At 25.6% G+C, this 19,644-nt stretch overlaps 2 protein-coding genes across 5 annotated transcripts; one reads left to right on the forward strand and one right to left on the reverse strand.

Annotated features, from left to right (window-relative positions):
- The first annotated feature begins 627 nt into the window (after positions 1–627).
- LOC132919548 (uncharacterized) lies at positions 628–16,802 on the forward strand. 4 transcript variants are annotated; one of them, XM_060981230.1, is made up of 23 exons: positions 628–894; positions 958–1,092; positions 2,648–2,686; positions 2,752–2,823; positions 3,301–3,462; positions 3,534–3,737; positions 3,806–3,913; positions 4,032–4,163; positions 6,455–7,184; positions 8,263–8,308; positions 8,382–9,316; positions 9,389–9,472; positions 10,228–10,278; positions 10,767–10,847; positions 10,911–11,248; positions 11,316–11,435; positions 11,900–12,076; positions 13,291–13,455; positions 13,531–13,638; positions 14,065–14,125; positions 14,284–14,402; positions 15,154–15,587; positions 16,429–16,802. In XM_060981230.1, the coding sequence occupies exons 2-22, from the start codon at positions 967–969 to the stop codon at positions 15,292–15,294; spliced, it is 3,999 nt and encodes a 1,332-aa protein (XP_060837213.1). In that variant the 5' UTR covers positions 628–894; positions 958–966; the 3' UTR covers positions 15,295–15,587; positions 16,429–16,802. The 4 variants fall into 4 exon arrangements, with proteins under 4 accessions (XP_060837213.1, XP_060837212.1, XP_060837214.1 ...); XM_060981229.1 differs by having other exon boundaries at positions 16,447–16,802; XM_060981231.1 differs by lacking the exons at positions 14,065–14,125; positions 14,284–14,402; positions 15,154–15,587.
- On the reverse strand, positions 15,572–16,429 carry LOC132919549 (uncharacterized). The gene is made up of 3 exons (XM_060981233.1): positions 16,239–16,429; positions 15,971–16,076; positions 15,572–15,792 (listed from the first exon to the last, which is right to left on the reverse strand). The coding sequence occupies exons 1-3, from the start codon at positions 16,355–16,357 to the stop codon at positions 15,637–15,639; spliced, it is 381 nt and encodes a 126-aa protein (XP_060837216.1). The 5' UTR covers positions 16,358–16,429; the 3' UTR covers positions 15,572–15,636.
- Positions 16,803–19,644: the final 2,842 nt, after the last annotated feature.

Here is a 19,644-nt window from a genome sequence, read left to right on the forward strand (position 1 = left end):
AATAATATCAGAATATTAAAAAAAGCATTATTGTACTAATTGCCATTTATTTTTAGTTTTTGAAAGTGATTTGACGGGTCGTAGGTGAGTGGCATATTTTCCATTGAACGTGCTAGCTAGTAGCTACCCCTATTTATATTTAAGTGTTCGCCACTGGACACAAATAAGGAACTCTCTAAACACTTGAATTCAAAAAAATACAACACAGTTTTAACTCGTTAAAAAAAAGGCTCAGTAGTCGCTGCATGGCAGGATTTAGTGTTCAGAGGTGTAGCTAATGTCACTGATGAGCAACGTGAGCATAAATTGGTGAAAAATGGCGATTTGTATAATATGATCTATGGTTAATATAGCCGTGGCCTATCCATCTCTTTATTATCTATATTCTATGGTATCAAATACTATATACGATCGTATATAGTATTTGATGGTAAGCACAGATCACAGATATATAAAATATTTAAATATTTTATATATTTGTGGGTCTATCAGTATAAGGTCTATGGGGTCTATGGGTTTATTATTTTCTGTTATCAAATTTACCAAAAACCAAAATCCTGGTAGATATGGTTATAGGTATCTAACTTTTAAACACAAACATTGAATTTATTCATCTTGGTACTTGGTTTTTCATTCTTATTAATTGTCGTTCGTTTACTGTTTAGTTTTAGTGTACAATACCATACATCGCTGAATAAAGTTTTCCAAATTTTGATAATTTAGATAATAAATAATGGAAATTACATAGCTACTAGTCTTCTATTACATGTACAAACGTCAAATATTATGACGTTTATTTTCAATATTTGATGTGTACAAAACAAATATTAATCTAAAATTTTTAAGTTATACCAGACTGTCAGACTACAAAAATAATAACAGACAATAATTATTGTAAGTATCTTCCAATAATAATTATTTTATTTATATTTTAAATGTATGAATATGTATTTAAAGTAAAACAAAATGTATCCAACGCCGTGGACTACTTCAGTTCCACCGCCTACATCTATTAAGCCTATAGTTAACAGTTATGAAAACAATATGCAGACTTATCCATTTTTTGGTGCAAATACTATGCAAAATATTTCTGTAAGTAATAATTCTTTAATTATACAACAAATATTATTATTATATTGCTTACACTTTATTTAGTAAAATTAAAACAAAAAAAGATGGTTTATTTTAATTTCTTTCTTATTTATATTTATATTTATGTACTAGATTACTTATACACTGACCTATCCAGAAATTTGTTAAAAAGGGTGGTGGTTTATTACTCAATAATTTTCTTTTTATTTGGTCTTCAGATAGAAGTATAGATGTATAGTTTACATTTCAAAACATTTTAAACACCTTTTATGTGATCAAAAAGCTTGCAAATATATGTAAAAATGCCAACTTATATACAGAGGCGCAAACTAATTCAAACTATAGAAGGGCAAAACAAAAGTATTCAATACCCATATTAAAAAAAAAAAAATTTGCTGTGCTCACATGTATAAATTATAATAAAATGTATCAAATAAAAATAAAAAATATAATTTACATTGTGAGATAACAGTATTCACCAATTTATTTTTTTAAAAATAATCATTAGCTTCTCTAAAATGCATTTTCAAAAAAGCACCTACCAAATGAAGGGGGCAGTTGCCCCCCCTGCTCTGCTAAACTTGCGCCTCTGCTTATATAATAGGTAATATTTTATTAATACCTATTAAAGTAATGTTTTGTTTAATTAAGTTTTGTCATGCTCAAGTTATAATTGTTTAATATCTTTATAAAAAATTACTGATATATAATAATATATATTACATTATATGCTAAGACTAAGATAGGTATTACATTTACTATTATATCAATTTGTTATACCTGCTTATGTTGTCACTGTCATAGCAAATTTTACGTTTAGAATAATCCATTCTGTTATTTTTAATATTAGAATAAATTAACTTATTATAAAAATATTATCTTAGTCCTTGTGGTTTTTGCTTGTATTGCAGAATTTTTAGTTGTTTATATATAACCTATAGGTTTTTGTCATATTTAGTTTGTATTCAAACAAAATAAAATAATAATTTTACATTATTTCTAATACAAATTTACATAGTATTTGATATTTATAGATATTTAATATAAATATGAGCATAATTAGAAAAAAATATTGAATAACCAACATTGTGCAGAAACCTCTATTATTATGTTTTATTTTAATTTTTATGATATAGTTAAAACCAGTTGTACAATCAGGGAAAGTTAAGGGGTTGTGAACCGCCCCCCCCGAATTTTTTTCTATTTGCGCCAACTGGCTTTAACTATATCATAAATTAAAATAAAACATAATTAGCTTACATTAGCACTCTTATTCATACTTTGGTCCCTAGGTCTAATATTAGGCAATCTCCCAAATCATTATTGATCCACATACTTTCTTATCTTATACCTATTAATTTTAGATTTAATTATCAAATAGAAAATAAAAACAAGTTTTTTTTTTGTGGTATCTAAATTTATAAAATTTCCATTTTATATACTACAAAAGTTAAACTAGTTGCTTGTATCAATCTAAAGGTCATTATATACCTAAATAGTATTTAATTCTTTAATTGTATAAGTACAAAAATATATTATGTATTCTAATTTATAGATGAATCAACCACTTCAACCAAATGCAATAGATCCTGCTGTAAGTTAGATATAATATTTTTTAAACCTCACAATTAATTAGTTTGTTTTATTATTTTATTTCAGATGGTGCAAAAATGGCAAGAATGGAAAAGATGGGAGGTATGGCAACAACAATTTCAACAATGGCAACAACAGGTTTGTAATTTAAAAATATATTATCAATCATTTATTTCTCAAATAGGTTTTGTAAAGTATTTTAAAATTGTATACACATGATTCAATATCAATATCATTTCTGAAAACGGTTGTTTTGTTTTTGTAGTATCTACTTTGTTACATTATTTATTTTATACTATATTTAAATAAACTAAAATGAAAATGTGCTTTTACTTATAGATAATTTAAAAATAAAATGGTTTTTCAAATTACTAACATTATATTTTTGTTTAACCAACATATTATTATACATAAACAATGTAATTATTACATATTTATCTGCTTATTTATTAATTGTTATATGGGATACAGTTACAATAATAAAATATTTTATATGTATCTTATTTGTTGTTAAAAGCCAGGTCCATACATTATTTAATTAATTTACACTTAATCTTTTTAATATTGACAATATTTTATTTTTCTATAGTATTTTATTTATTCAATTTTTACTAGACTGGACAAATTTCTTCTGCAACCACACAACCAGTGCCTCCTCCAATGCCTCCAAGTCAATCATTACCACCGTCACAACCCCCTCCAATCGCATTTCAAAATCAACACTATTCTTATCATCAACCAGGACCACCCTTACCACTATCTAATCAATCTCAACAAGTAATCATAAACACAATGGGCATATTTTTTTTTTTTTTAAGAACAATAATGATAATAAATGTTATTATTAGAACACAATAAATAATGAAGTTGGAATGAAACGAGGATTAGAACCTGAATTTCAAAGTGAAAAAAAAATAAAAATTGATATAGGCAACAATAAAAAAGAAATTGAATTAAGTGATGAAACTGAAGCTTTATTTGAGGAACAGTTTAAATCATGGGAAGAACAATTTCTTAAGTGGAAAGAACAAAATAAAAACCATCCAGATAAAGTAAAATGTTTTTAATCATCTTTTGAAATTTTATTTAAATTTATACTAATATAATTGTGTTTAATTAGGTTCAGTATTTAGAGTATGAAAAAAAATGGATAAATTGGCGTGATCATTTAAAACAGAAGTGTGAAGTATTAAAAAAAAAGAGGGAACTAAAATTAATTGAAAAGAAGGTAAATTTATTATTGGTTACTATTAATACTAGAATAATATAATTGTTACTATTATGATATTGATAAAACTCACTACAATTTTTAAACAGTATTTAACAATATTTTTTGTATATAATAGAAAGAAGCTATTCAAGTGGAAGAAAATAAATTACTACCCCAGCAAATATTAGGTTACAATCCCATGATGTCAAATGTTTCAAATTTAACTAATGAACCACCTCCAGGACCACCACCTCCATTACATCAATCAGTAATTATTAAATTAAAATTTTTATTATATTGTTTAGTTTAAATATAATATTTATTTTTTGTTTAATTATGAATCAAATGTATAATCAAACACAGTGCCGCAACTACCGGGAATGGTAGAGATGCAAAATAACCCCGGGCCCCAAATTAATTCATAACAATAGGTCTGTGGCCGAACTATTTGGAACTGTTTTTCTATATTTTATTATGGTTACAATTTATTATATATAATGTCATCAGAATGAAAAATTTTTAGACTATAGGAGCATTATTATTTAATAATGCTAATAATAAAAATTCTGTGTATTTTGAAATTCAATTATTTATTTATTATCTAAAAATAGAAGGATTTTGTATAAAATTAACATATGTCTAATAGTTTAGCGCACCACGCCACCCACCACAACACGTTTTATATAAGTATACTATATAATAATTATAAGGTAACTTTTTAAACATGCTCACTCCATTTTTATGCTTAAATGATGCATACTTTCAAATTCTGATTTTTAGAATTTTTAAATGTAATTAAAGATGATAGTTTCGAGTACTTAGATTTTTCACATCATTTAAGGAGTATCCTGTGGTGATAACAACTTAATTTTTTTATATGAGAACATAATACGTGTTTCAAGTTTTAAAGTAAAATGTGAATCAAGTAATTTTTTTGAAAATGTTGACGTATTGTAACCGAAATTTGAACGAAAACTTCTGGAATTATTCTACTTTAAATACTAAGGAATAAAGATAATAATTTATTATATTAAAAATATTTTGGTATGCAATGTAAAATATTCGTTAATAATTATTACTTATTATTAAATGCTTATGGATTAATATTGCAACCTGAAAATTTTAAAAACATGGAAAATTATCATTTATTCTTATTTCTTAGTATTTTAAGTAAAATAGATAACTCTAGAAGTTTTTGTTCTAATTACAAGTACAATACGTCAACATTTTCAGAAAAATTACCCGATTCAAATTTTACTTTAAAACTTGAAACACGTATTATGTTCTCATATAAAAAAATTAAGTTGTTATCACCACAGGATACTCCTTAAATGTTGTGAAAAATCTAAGTACTCAAAAATATTATCTTTAATAACATTTAAAAATTCAAAAAATCAGAATTTGAATATATGCATAATTTAAGCATAAAAACGGGGTGAGCATCATGTTTAAAAAATCACCTTGTGTAGTGACATTTATAACAATAATACAATATGCAAAAAAAAATAATGGTACATGAAACATATTTTCATATTAATAGTTTTATACAAAACATTGATATTTCCCAATTTCCCAATTTTATCCCAATGAGGTAGAAAAATCATACCAATAGACTTTAGGATTTGCAGCTAATTTTGCTTCTCATCATATAATCATATACTCGCCGTAGTCAGTTTATTATCAAATGTGTGCGTGTTGTAGACTATAATACCTTTTTTAAAGATGCTGATGAAGTTTGGGTAAATATTTGGTATAATATGTGAATCAGTATTTTCTGTAGAACATGGTAGATGTTTAGATAAAAAAAAAAGAACATACTAAAACAGTGAAAAACCATTTATTAGCTGTATCAAAACATGATTGAAAATTTTATATTATTATATTTAAATGGGTAATTAAAGTGTTCCATATTTTTATTTTATTTTTATAGTTACTCTATATTACTGTCCATTATGGTAGGGCTATGAGAAGTATAATTATAGGAAATACGAGTAGTATATATGAGTATATATAAACGTAAAATCCTAACTTTTAGTTGTAAATTATTTTCTGAAACATTAGTTAAAGAGGGATGATTATCACCTTATTTCATATTGTTACCACTTTTTAATGAAAATGTCTGTATTTTGACATTAATGTGTTTTATGTAGGGAGGGGGGGGGGATAAAAAAAATGTAACAAAACATAGAATAGTTTTTTGGTTTTTCTAGCAATGTATATTTCGCAAAGTGAAAACTAATTGAGGGAAATATTTCAAATATACATTTGAACCTTTACAAACACAAAATTTTATTTTATACTTTTTCTATTATAAATCATTGCTTACAATTAATTTTTGATATATATAAATAAATCTCAAGATTAAACATAAGATCTGTAATATATTTTATGGCCTGCAAGTCAAAATGCTTGAAAACTTAAAACAGTTCATAATAAGTGATTTATTTCCCAATTAAACAATATTAAAAATGTATAGCCACAATATATTTTTATTATTTGTTAATGCCTTAAAATTATTTAAATAAATAAAAATTATGTATTTTTAATTTTTTTATGTAGCATAATAATTTAACACCACCTTCAAAATCTGAAAATCAAATACCTGGATTGGATTTAGCTAGTAATAATGAAAATTCATCAAAGGGATTTCTAAATGTATCAAGAATTCTTCCACAAAATCAAATTAGACCAATTCAAACACCAGATGACAAGCCATTTAATTTTCCAAAAAGTATTATAAACCTTTCAACATTAAACTCACATCCAATTAATATATCTCATGACAAAATGAATCAACCACCTATATCTATGTACCAGAATTCTTCTAATTGGTCAAAGTATAATAATCCTGGGACGTATCATAATCAATTACCACCAGATGTTGATAACAGCTCAATATCTAGCTTTAGTCAACAAACTGATGTTGATTCTCGACTACCATATGATGGAGATAAGCCTAATTCAAATTATAATAGTTCACAAAATTCATCTAGTATTAATTATAGAAGACCATTATTGGAAGGATCCTATAATAAACTATCAAGCGAAACTAGTACACTGTGTAATAAGCTCCCTGATGATCAATCATATAACAGAAATTTTAACTCACCATCAAGTAACTTCCACGGTTATAACCAAACAAAGGGAAATGTCTCCGACTTTAACAATTTCAGCAGATTGCCAGAAAAATCTAACACTCCTTATCAACAATCAAAACCATGTTTGAACACAACACCTTCAAAGCCACCTTCTTTGTTGAGCCTGAACTTAGTTAAACCCATTTCATTAGGTAAGATGTATATTGTAACAGATTATATTGAAAATTATGCATTTATAGTTTGTTTTAAATAATTTATGTTAGAAAAATTTAAGGTTGAATATAATTAGAAATTAGTATGAAAAAGTGATTGGACTACTGTTACTTTTTATGTATAAATCATGCATTTAGATTTAAAATTTGTTATTCTAATCAAATATTACCAATGTTATATACTGCTTACACTACAGTGTAAAGAGGTTAAACCAACTCTCTAAGCCTAAAAATAGTTGAGTAACAAAAGTAATAATAATTAGACATTTCTTACAAGGATATTTTTGAATTCCAAATATTGATTCAACCTCCAAATTATTTTTTTTTAATACATACTAATTATTGTTTTTTTTTTTTTAAATCGAACATGAATAATAATAGAACTGTAAATTTCAATTTGCCATTATTTTAGATTCTGAACAGTCAGAGTAATGAATGTATTAATTTTAGTGCTTTGATTTTTGACTGATATTAAAAAAAAAAACTTAGAAATATCAAAAATTTCAATTGTCTGTGAATAGCTTAAAAAATGTCAAAATATTTTGATATTAAATTTTAATATAAATTAATAAATAAAAAATGAAATATTTAATCGTAAATAGATAACGCTAATATAAACATTTTGTGAAAATGTTAAGTATATACAATAATTCGTTTTCAGTTATAGCAAAATAAAAAAATTGATTTTGTCGAAAACTGATTATGCCTAAAAATTCCAGTTTTCCCGTCACTTTTTTATGGTTTTCTTAATGCTTTTGAAAACTACTGGAAATTTTTTTCTTTTCAAAGAGGGGCTGAAGTCAAAAATCAAACCATTATTTCTACTCCATAACGCGAAAGGTACAAAAAAAAAACATACATCATTGTAAAATCAATACATTCCTCACTTCGTTCAGAATCTAATATTTATATATTTTATTATATTATTTATAGATTTGGTAAATATAATTATTTTTTGTTTTACAATAACATCTTCAATTTATTCAATAATACTATTAAAACATTAATATAACTGTTAAGTAATTTTAAAACAATTATTTATTCTTTAATATTTTAGATAACACAGGAAACTTCTTGGAAACCAAGAATGATGCACCAGATAGGTATTAATTTAAATATTTAGTAAAAATAATGAAATAATATCTAATAGGTTGATGTTTATTTTTGGTTTGTCAGATATGAAAGAAACTGGAATATTGCTGACGAAGAAGATGATCCAGAAAATGAATATATGGAGGCACATAAAAAATTTAGTTCAGAACCATTTGATGATCAACATGATGAAGATGAACAGTTTTCAAATAAACAACACAGAAATATGTATAATGAAAATCATTATTCTAGAGAAAAATCAGATACAAAACATTTTAATAATGATTACTTACGTCAATCAAGAGAATCCCAAATCATGAGAAATACTGAAAATAAATATATCCTACCAAATTCCCAATTTTCTAGGAATATTAATCAAAGTTATTCTCAAGAAATGCCAACATTAAAAAATAATGAAGATGATTACTTTAAAACTCAAAATAATACAAGAAATACAGATCAAAGATTTTCCACGGGAACATCACTTTCAAATAATAATGTTGAAGAGTATTCAAATAAACCCATTATTGATGAAAATAATTTTGTTTCGCAAAAAGGTAATTATGAACTAAATAAAAGTGGGCCACCTTCAAGAGAAAATTATGAATCATCTCAAGATAGGCCTCTCTCAATAGGAAATTTTGAATCATCTAGAGGTGGACTGTCCTCAAGAGGCAATTTTGACTCCTTTAGAGGTAGGCCATCCTCAAGAGGAAATTATGACTCATTTAGAGGTGGGCCGCCTTCAAGAGGTAATTATAATTCTTCTAGAGGGGTACCTTTCTCAAGGGGAAATTTTAATTCATTCAGAGATGGACCACTTTCAAGAGGACATTTCGGTAACAATACCAATAAACCCAATATAGAATGGGATGACAACTATACTAAAAGTGAAGAACCAATTAAAGATTTAATAGTTCCACTTCCTACTACAAAGCAACTATATGAAGAAGCACAGCCAATCGATCCAGTTAAAATATTTGATTATCGACATTTACCTACATTAAAAGTAATTCCAGGTAATGTTACATTAAATTTAATATTTATATATTGACTAATAAATGTATTTTTTTAAATATATTTATGCCTAGGGTTATCAATGGAAACTGTGGTTCCCATTAGAATTTATGATTATAAACATGGAGGTAAACGCATACTACCATGGCAAGATAGAGGTTTGTACAACTATCATTTAACATATTAAATAAAAAGTTAGTATAGAAGTGGATAAATTAAAAATCTAGACTGCTTATAAATTCAACCTCTATTATTTTATAGCAAATGCATACAATGTTTGTATATATAACAGTAGTATATTATGTATAAATCTGTAAAAGACATAAGTCTCATCATCTATGTCTAAGTGAAATATCATAAAAATGAAGCATTCATTTAATTGTTGACAAACATTGATATGAGGGTTACAAATTAATAATTGTTATAAAAATATTTTTCTTAATATTTAAAGAATATTCAAGTTGATTTTCAAAGTTGAAATCTTTAAAAAAAAAATTATAACAGTATTGTATAATTATTTTTCTTAAAACTTAGGAGAGAAGGGTTTTTTTAATGTGGCTATCATAAAATATCACTAGATAAATCACTAACAAAGGTCTTTAGATTTTTTGCCGTGCCTACCATAACTATTTAGGAAAGTCTACTAATTTAACACTTATTTGGACTTAATTGTATTAGCTCAAACTCAAACAGGTAGGACTTAGTTGATAATTGAGTTTTTACAAATCAAATGAGTTTCATGATGAAAAAGATCCTCTACTAAACTTATTTTTACAATTTAATACATATTGAATGCGAGTATATATATATGACTGGTTTTATCCATTTCTATTAATTCTATCTAATTATTTAATACAATTAAGTAAAAATATTATCGGTATGTTAAACAATATAATAAAAAAGAAAATTTCAGGTTATAGCAGAAGAAATTCAAATCGTACAAGGGATTTAATTGAACAAGAAGGTAATTTTTGTTAATTTCAAATTTAAAACAAATAATCTACAAATTTATAATCTTTAATTGAATTATTAGTATTTTTATATTTTAATTTTTTACATACCTATAGGCTATAACTTTAAAATATAAAAAAACCATTCTACAAGTGATTACAGATAATGATTTTACCTTTAAGTTTGAACATTAGCCAATTCACTCAAATATTGAAACACAAAGTTGGTTTTTTAAACATAAATTTTCTATGTTCTACTTTTGTAAAACATAGACATGTTGGAGAATAGTGTCCTTTTAATACTATTATAAAGATATTTTGATTTTCAAGATTAATATTTTTTGTAGTTACATCCTATCAATATAAATTTCCTTCAAAATTTTATTACTAGTAGTCTATATATATTAGTGATGAATATACGGTTATTATAGTATAATATTATAATTGAAATAAGAAATATTACCCATAACATAATAAGATTTAAGTATATTTTTTTTCTTAGATTCTATCCAAGATCATACTGATGATGATTTAAATAAAAATAAAGAAACATTAGTTATGAACCCAACAGTGAGCGTAAATGGTTTGTTGATATATCTTATAAAAATATAAACTATGAAAATAATTTTTATTATATCATTTTTAGATATTTCTTCAGATAAAGTAGAATCAAATGTTGATAATAAAAAAGATGATGAAATTATTGAAGAAACATCTATTACAATAGATACTACAACAATTTTGGATGATGAGGAGGATAAGGAAAAAGAACTGCAGCCTAATATTGAAATTATTGATATATGTGCGCCATCTCCACCTAAAGTGTCTAAGGTCAATGAAATAGAAAAATCATCTAATCGACAGTTATTAACCATTGAGACATTATTATGTCCACCTGGTCGACTTAATAGACCATCTAAAATAGTTATAATACTAAGAGGTTTACCTGGCTCAGGAAAATCACACGTTGCAAAACTAATCAAAGTTTGTAAATTATGAATTTATTATATTATTAAGTTTTTTAAATTTTTTGATTTTTTTTTTTTTGCAGGAGAAAGAACTAGCAATGGGAGGTCAAGCTCCTAGAATATTATCATTAGATGATTATTTCATGACAGAAGTTACAAAAATTGAAATTGATCCAGAAACCAATAAAAAAGTAGAAAGAAAGGTAATATAATTAATATAAGAACTGTTTTTAGTGATGAATTACCAGATTATGCAAAAAAAAAAATGTATTAGGGCATTTTTTGCTATTTTTTAGACCATATTTGTATGGTTTTACTTATTTTAGCTGGGAATGTCACAAATAATTTTATAGCTATCACATTTAAACAACCCTCATATTATGTTTAAAAATTAATCTACTCTATATTTTGTAATATATTTAAAATTAATATATCAAAACAATTATTTTAGTTTCGATTTATTATATGTATATATAATATCACATTTAATACTTATATTTAATTACATTTAAAACAATTTTGTTTTGTGTTTTAAATTAATAAAAAAACATCACAACTACAGCAAAATGTAATTTATATATTTTAATAATAACTAATAATGATTAATGATAATATAAAAACAATAACAAATATTTTTTTAATGATTATGTGCATTCTAATTTTTTAGGTTATGGAATATGAACATGATTCTGCCAATGAAAATTTATACCGAACGTCCTTTATAAAAGCATTTAAAAAAAAAATTTTGGAAAATTATTTTTCATTTTATATTATTGATGCCATTAATAATAAAGTGTCATATTATAAAGAAATAATAGAGATTTCCCGAATGAATGGGTTTACTGTAAGTGTATTATTCATTTAGGGATGGGCCGATTCTTGAAACGATACTCAATATTGGTGGTATTGGTTTTATTGTTATTAGTTGTTTCCAAAACCAATACTATAATATCATAAATGGTTATGCTTAAAATTATTTATTGATAAGTCTGATAGCAGTACATCACAGTTAAACAAAATATTTAAACTGTGATTGTCATTTTAATTAATGGTATTACTACCTATATTTTTGATATAAATAGCTTACATTTTTTTAGTTTACAATATTAATTGTTTTAATTGGTTTTTACCTTTTTTTCTATTTTTTAATTGTGCTATGTTTAAAACTGTAGATGAATATAGTTATTACTTATTTATTATTATTATTTATTTTTTATTTATTTGAAAAATATTTATTTTGAAAGTTCCTACATGTTCATTATTCAATTAATAAGGAACATAATTATTTATTATTATTATTTATTATTTTTGTTAACACTTTAAAGGGAATTATTATTAACTGATATGTAAAGAATATGTAATTAATAATGACTAATTTGTATATTTTTATCAATAATCAAGGCAAATATTCAACATAATTTTTATCAGTTATTGGTTTCGGTTTTATTTTAACATAAATTTACAGTTTTTGCTAATTATATTATTTTTAAATATATCAGAGTATCGTTAAAAGGTTATATCGGCCTAACCCTTAATTATTATTTTGTACATCTTGCCTCAGTGGTGTGCTCAACTTTTTTGAAAGAGGAGGAGGATATGTATTTTTGACTAATACTCAGATGATTTAATAATATATCTATGTATATATTCTTGCATTAACCTGCAAGTGCTGAAGTGCTTGTTAATTATAATAATATTAAATCATTAATTGTGTTTAAAAAAAATTTGTATATTAGTTACATATATTGTTATATATTAGTAACACCTTGGTATAAATCATCCCATGAGGGGGGGAGGGGTTAAACCCCTTGTGAGCACACCCCTGTCACTCCTAGACCTGTTTTTAAAATAAAACTAATCTTAAGTATAATATATTTGTGTACCTATAGAAATCTATTAGTTTTATTTTAGAATAACAAATTCTTTAGGTACATAGTTTAATAATCTCTTATTATTTTATTTTTTTCTACAAAAATTATCATATTTGAAATATTTTATCATAATTGTAAGTGTCTAGTGATAAAATTATATTCTTATTAATTCAATATACCTATTTAGGTCTATATTATTGAATTAGAATCTGATATTGATTTGTGTATCAAACATAATATTCATAATAGAACAGCTCATGATATTAATAGTATAATGAGATCTTGGGTTAAAACACCTTCTGATCAAATACTGTTGGATATAAGGTCATTACTTTCACCTTCAGAAAACGAGGTACTGAAATTTAAAATACTATTTTATATCTTCAATGTATTAATGTATTAAAGACATAATCTATTATTAATTTAGATGGAAATGGAAGATGTCTCAGATATTGAAATGGAAGTGGATAAAGGCGATGAGGCCATTGACGACAGAAGTTCTGAAGAAAATAGAAATATTGAATTTGAAGAAGAGGTAACTACTATTTTATAAAATTATTAAAAATAAATCATTTATTATGATAGTGTACAAATTATTATTGAAGAAGAAAAATCATGAGTACTATTCTAAATTTTATGTTTTACTAAGCTAAATAACAAAAATATTAATTGCGTCAAATGTTCAAGTTTATTATTATAATAATAATAATAATAATAATAATTTAAAAAAAAATTTCACTTGTAATGTGTGAATAATTATATTTAACCATTTGTGTACGTATCCTGAAATATTTATTTTCTTAAGAATATCATAGTTAGTTTCAAATTAGTGTTTATTTTTATTTATATAAATATAATACATAAAAATGTTTGTTAAAAACATGGCATCTTGTAAAAACTGTAAAACAAGAAGATACCATTTATATTATACTATTTTTTTTGGTTGCTAATATTTCTACAGGACGTCATGAAATTATTGTCTTGCAAATGGACTGATACTATTCCACAAGAAGAAAAGATGAGTACGTTTTATTATTTTATTTTTTTGTCATTTCTTTATGCATTTAACATTTATGTTTTTTTTTTTTAAATATATTAAAAGCATTAGTAATATAACAAATTACTCTTTTACAATTATTGAACATTCAATTTGAATACTTAAATGATAAATGTATTATAGAAAGATTGGATGGTCTATGCAAGAAAAAACCAGAAAGCTCAATTAAAGAATGGCTGCAAATACCTGAAGATAATGATTCCGTTAGTGAACTAGTAGTCGTAAATGATGGAAAAAAAAGGGTATGTATCATGTCATTTAATATTTATTCGACCATATTAATTCAATAATTTTAAATTTTAATTGATCAATTCATACATTAATTTTAATAGTATTATGAAATTATTAATATTTTTATTTGTATGTAAACAATATAAATATTATTTACATAATGAGTTATAACATAATTACTAATACTTTGTTAATTATATAATCATAATCAGACTCGCATACAAATAAAATTTGTGAGGGGGGTTAATAAAAAAAATTGACATTAATCAATGTTATTTATTTTTATGTGGGGAAGTGACTGAAAACCCTCCCCTGTATACCTGCCTGTTCATAATATTTAAATATTTTGAAATTTTAATTTATTCTTATTGTCATTCTCAATGTAACTTTAATATTTATTTAATTTTTTAAATATTAAAATATACATGTTCATAATTCCGAGGGCTGAGTAGTCTGTCTATTGCAAATTTGGACCGCAATGATTTGAACTAAAGGGAATTTTTTAATTTGAATCCCATAAACCTATACTACAATAATTTATATTTTGTTATACATAATTTACATAATTTAATAATTCAACTGTAAAACAATTTTACAAGTAGTAATCTGTTTTAAGGGACAAATTAGATTCAATTTCTAATCAATAGACGCACCAATTACAATTTTTCAAAGTAATCTTTACTCAGTGTTTACAGAAAAAAAACTGATAACTATATAATGCTAATACATTTTTTACTTGCTTCAACATTTACTTCTGTGTAGGTTCGTTGGGCTGATATGGAAGAACGGCGCGAACAGGAAAAAATGCGTGCTATAGGCTTTGTTGTTGGGCAAACAGATTGGAATCGGATGTTAGGCCGGGATCAAGGTGAAAGCAAGTTAACACAAACAAAATATATATAATCAATTCATTATGTAAATATTTTAATGTGTTTAACTTTTTAAACAAAATTTATTTTTATTATTTTTAAATGTATGTATTTTATTGTTTATAACTAAAAAAAAAATTATTTAAGACCTAATTGTATGCCTTTGTTAAACTACTTTTATTTGGTATACTGAATACAATAGTATATATAAAAATATATATTACATACTTTATATTATATTCGTTTGAGTTGTAACAATACTATAAAATAAAGAAATCAAGAAATCAAACAATGGATTAAATTTAATCACCTTATAACTTAACACCAGTAAGTATACACAATTTCATTCCATTACTATAATTTTAATTTAAAATACCTACTTATTATAAATGTTTTCAAATTTTGTAACCATAACATTATCACGAGTAAATGATTGTTTGTCTTCAATGAAATCATTGCGCGGTCGTATTACTGCCTGCTTTGTTATGCGCGTCATCAACACTGGTCCTTGTTTATTGTCATCCAACGATCTCTAAAGCCCAAACCAAAAAAATAAAACTATTCAAGTCTCCCCTCTGTTACGCATTTATCACATATATATATGTATTTAAATATTATATATTTTACATATCCATATTATTATAAAATAAGCAGATCAGTTGTGTATAATTTTTATTAGGTATAATAATTATTATTATTATTGGTATTACCTGTAGTATGTTCAAAAAAAATAGAAAAGCCAGCAACGCTAATGCAGATGACGTTGTTGATGTCGAACGCCGAATGCTTCGATTTTGTTTTCTTTTGGAAAAATTACTATTTATACACATATATTAATACGTTATAATATATAGTTATTATTATTATTATTATTATTATTACTACTAATATTCGTTCTGACTATTGAAAATATTATTAATAGTTACTTCATCTTAAAATAAAATATAGGTATTATATTATATAATTTATGTTGCTTACTTGGTACTATACGCGTGTCCCATGTTCAGCGATAATAAATAACCGTAGTTGACGTTATGAGTTCCTTCTGTTCCTTGACTGTTTGAAATATTATGTGAATTGGTAGCTGACAACGACATAACAGTGGATCTACGAGTCTGCTGGTCTGATGTACACTTTTTTATTTGTATTATTATGCTAATCTGTGCAGTTTTTTGTTTTGTTTCAGAAAAAGATTATTGAAAAATATTTGGGACCAGACGAGTTCAAAGCTTGTCGCTGGGTGAATAAGATAATCTTGACGGACTTTCGAACATCTCCAGCACAATAACTACATATTATTTTTATGCGTTACACTTGCGCAGGTGTATGCAATTTTAAGAGTCAACAGCCATGACTGTAAAGTATGCCGAACGGTGTCTTCTCAATTATGTTCCCAATTATAATAATAGTCTTATTATAAACCGTTAGCTTTATATTTTTTTTCAGCTAAATTTTAATTGTACCGACTTAGTTTGTGAATATGTTTATTTCTTGACAATTTGTGTTATTATTATTTAAGTAAAAAAATATTTCATTTCGTAATTTGATTTTTTTTTACAATTTTACCTTAAATTATTTCAGCACATGCCTTGATGCCTTGATAAAGTACTAGTGCACATTTATAGTAAATTTGTTTTATTAAATGTTTACAATTTCTAAGTAAATATAAAATAATAAAATATTTTGTTTAATACTTGTTTAATACCTATAATTTTAAATACTAACTTGAAAAGTATGTCTGTGTCTCGTACAAAACGACGCAACCCATTTGCGCCGGAACCTATTTATCGTAGCCCATTTGCGCCCCAAATCATAGCCCATATGCACCCGATTCAGATCAGGTGAAATGTGAAAATCGTGCAACGTTGCTATTTATTGAGTATATTTGGCGTGTATTATAACTATAAAAAAGTACATATAAAAATAAAGGCGCTCGCTAGGTAACCCAACTCTCATTTTCACATATTTTTTTTATAATTTATATGACACAAACTTTATCCACTTTTGTTAACATATTACTTATTAAAACATAAAAATCTTAACTCACATCAACTATAGGCCTGCAAAGGCCATAAATTTACTGCCCGGCCCGAAAAAACCAAAAATCATCCTGTTCTTAAAAAGTCCGTTTCGGTCGAAGGATATTTTTTTATAAGTCTGGTCCGATCCGATCCAAAACATTTTTTGATAAAAAAAATCCCGGTTTGGTCCAATTTAAAATATTTTTGGAGAAAAAGCTCAGGCCCAACCCGAAAAGTTCTACCAAAAAAAAACCCGATTTAGCCCTTTTTATTTTTTTTTAAGGCCCGGTCCTTGTAGGTATTTAGTACGTACGTATTAATTATATTATGGTATAACACAGACTTCTTAGTCAGTTGAATTAATATTAAAGAAAACCCGACACGTTTATATTCGGCCACCGGTCGGGCAAATGCATACTCCTGCCCCCTCTCCCTAAATGACGCCCCTGGGTTAGGTTGTAATAGTATAAATCTTCATAGACTTACAGAAGCAGTAGGTCCAACTAGATGGAGGGCATGGCCCACCATCGACATTTTTAGCCTCCCCTATTATACGTTTTTATTTTCAGCCCCTTTAGGTTAAAATTCAAACCACTGCATACAATTTGACTGCCATAGGTAATGGGTTCAATGACTTCATGAATTTATAAAATAGTAAATAATTATTTATAATTAATAAATTGAATATACTAAAGTATTAGTATGTTGATGTACCATGTACGAGGAGAATTAAAACATATATCAGGTTGATTATACGATCCAATATTGATTATAACAGATTGACTTATTTGTTATCTAGATTTATTAAATTTAGATAGAAAATTAGGAATAAAATAAAACTATAGATTACAAACTCTCTCGAAGTACGGTGTCATTTCTCCTCAATATATATACACAGCAAATATGCCAAGAACAACCTTAAACAATTTTATATATGCGATGTTTATATATCTTGTATCACAAATCAACTATCAAGTCAAATAAAGAGGTAAGAAAAGGCAGTCTTTTATAGAATTAACCAAATTAAAGAGGTACCTACTGTTACACATAGGCGTGCGCACGGGGACAGCAGAGACAGCATATGCTACTCCTGGATTTTTTGGGGGCTACCGGGGCCGGCAAATATTCAATAATGGGCTTCGGTAAAATTATATATTTCCACAAATGATTTTTTTTTTTTTTGGTAAAGTATAGATAAATATTTTATGATTATAGAATTTACCAGTATAAAACTAATAGACCTGTCTACTATAAAAATATTATAAATAATAAATATTAACTATAGGCTTGTGGAAAAGTACACCTTTAATGGCTTAGTACCTTACTGTACAACTTTTTATCCAAAAAAACAAATAACTAATACAATTTTAATTTTGATACCCAAACCCAGTACTCAATAGTAAAAAAAGTAATACTATAGGCCGGTTTTAATGGTGAATTTGAAGAATGGCCGAATTAATCTCTTGCTGCCCCTGAAACCGGAGGTTGCGCACGCCTAAGCTGTTACAAGTGAATAGTGATATTTAACCCTAAATACCTATGAATAAAGCCGTATAATTATAGCTTTCCGTCTTAACATTTGGGAGACAAGCGAATCACTTAATTTAAAAATAGATAAACGATATGGATATAACGTACACAACAACTAACCTCGTTATTTTAAGACAAACTAAATAGGACCTTCGGTGTTCAGTTAGACAACACAAAACAACCAATGAAACACATAGATTTAGAGTGCCTTCAAACTAAATCCCAAGATAGGAATTTAAACCATTAATAAATGCAATGTAAAGGTATCCGTGAGCTGTCTTAGGGCCTATAGACTATAATTGTTCCATTCCCATTTATTTGGTCAACTACCAATCAATATTACCTATTTACCTGTTTACTTTAATCTATATTTTGTTTTTAATTCTACTAGAATTTATGTATAGATGTAACTTTTTACTTTATGACCTTATCATAAACTTTTAAAATTTAGTACAAAGTTTATTATAAATTATACTTATCATATTAAAAATAAATTAAAAATCGTTAGTCACAATTATTGTTTACAAACATTTACAGTTTTAAATGTTTACGAAATATGTCAAAATCGCGAAAATTTGCAAGGAATGTTGAAATTGAAAATTCATAACATTTTGTGATTTATACCTAAGGTTAAAAAACCCAACACAAAGTTTTCCATATCATTTTCTTCAAAAAAAATTCTAGCGTCAATATAGAAAACATTTTATGAGCGTATGAAATTTAATTTATATATACCTATATGGCTATATTATATAATTTATATATAGGACATAATACCATATTAACTATTGGTAAAATAGTTCTGCAAGTCCCTTGGAAAATGATATTATTAT

This window comes from Rhopalosiphum padi, chromosome 2 (genome assembly GCF_020882245.1).
Source record: "Rhopalosiphum padi isolate XX-2018 chromosome 2, ASM2088224v1, whole genome shotgun sequence".
Taxonomy (NCBI): domain Eukaryota; kingdom Metazoa; phylum Arthropoda; class Insecta; order Hemiptera; family Aphididae; genus Rhopalosiphum; species Rhopalosiphum padi.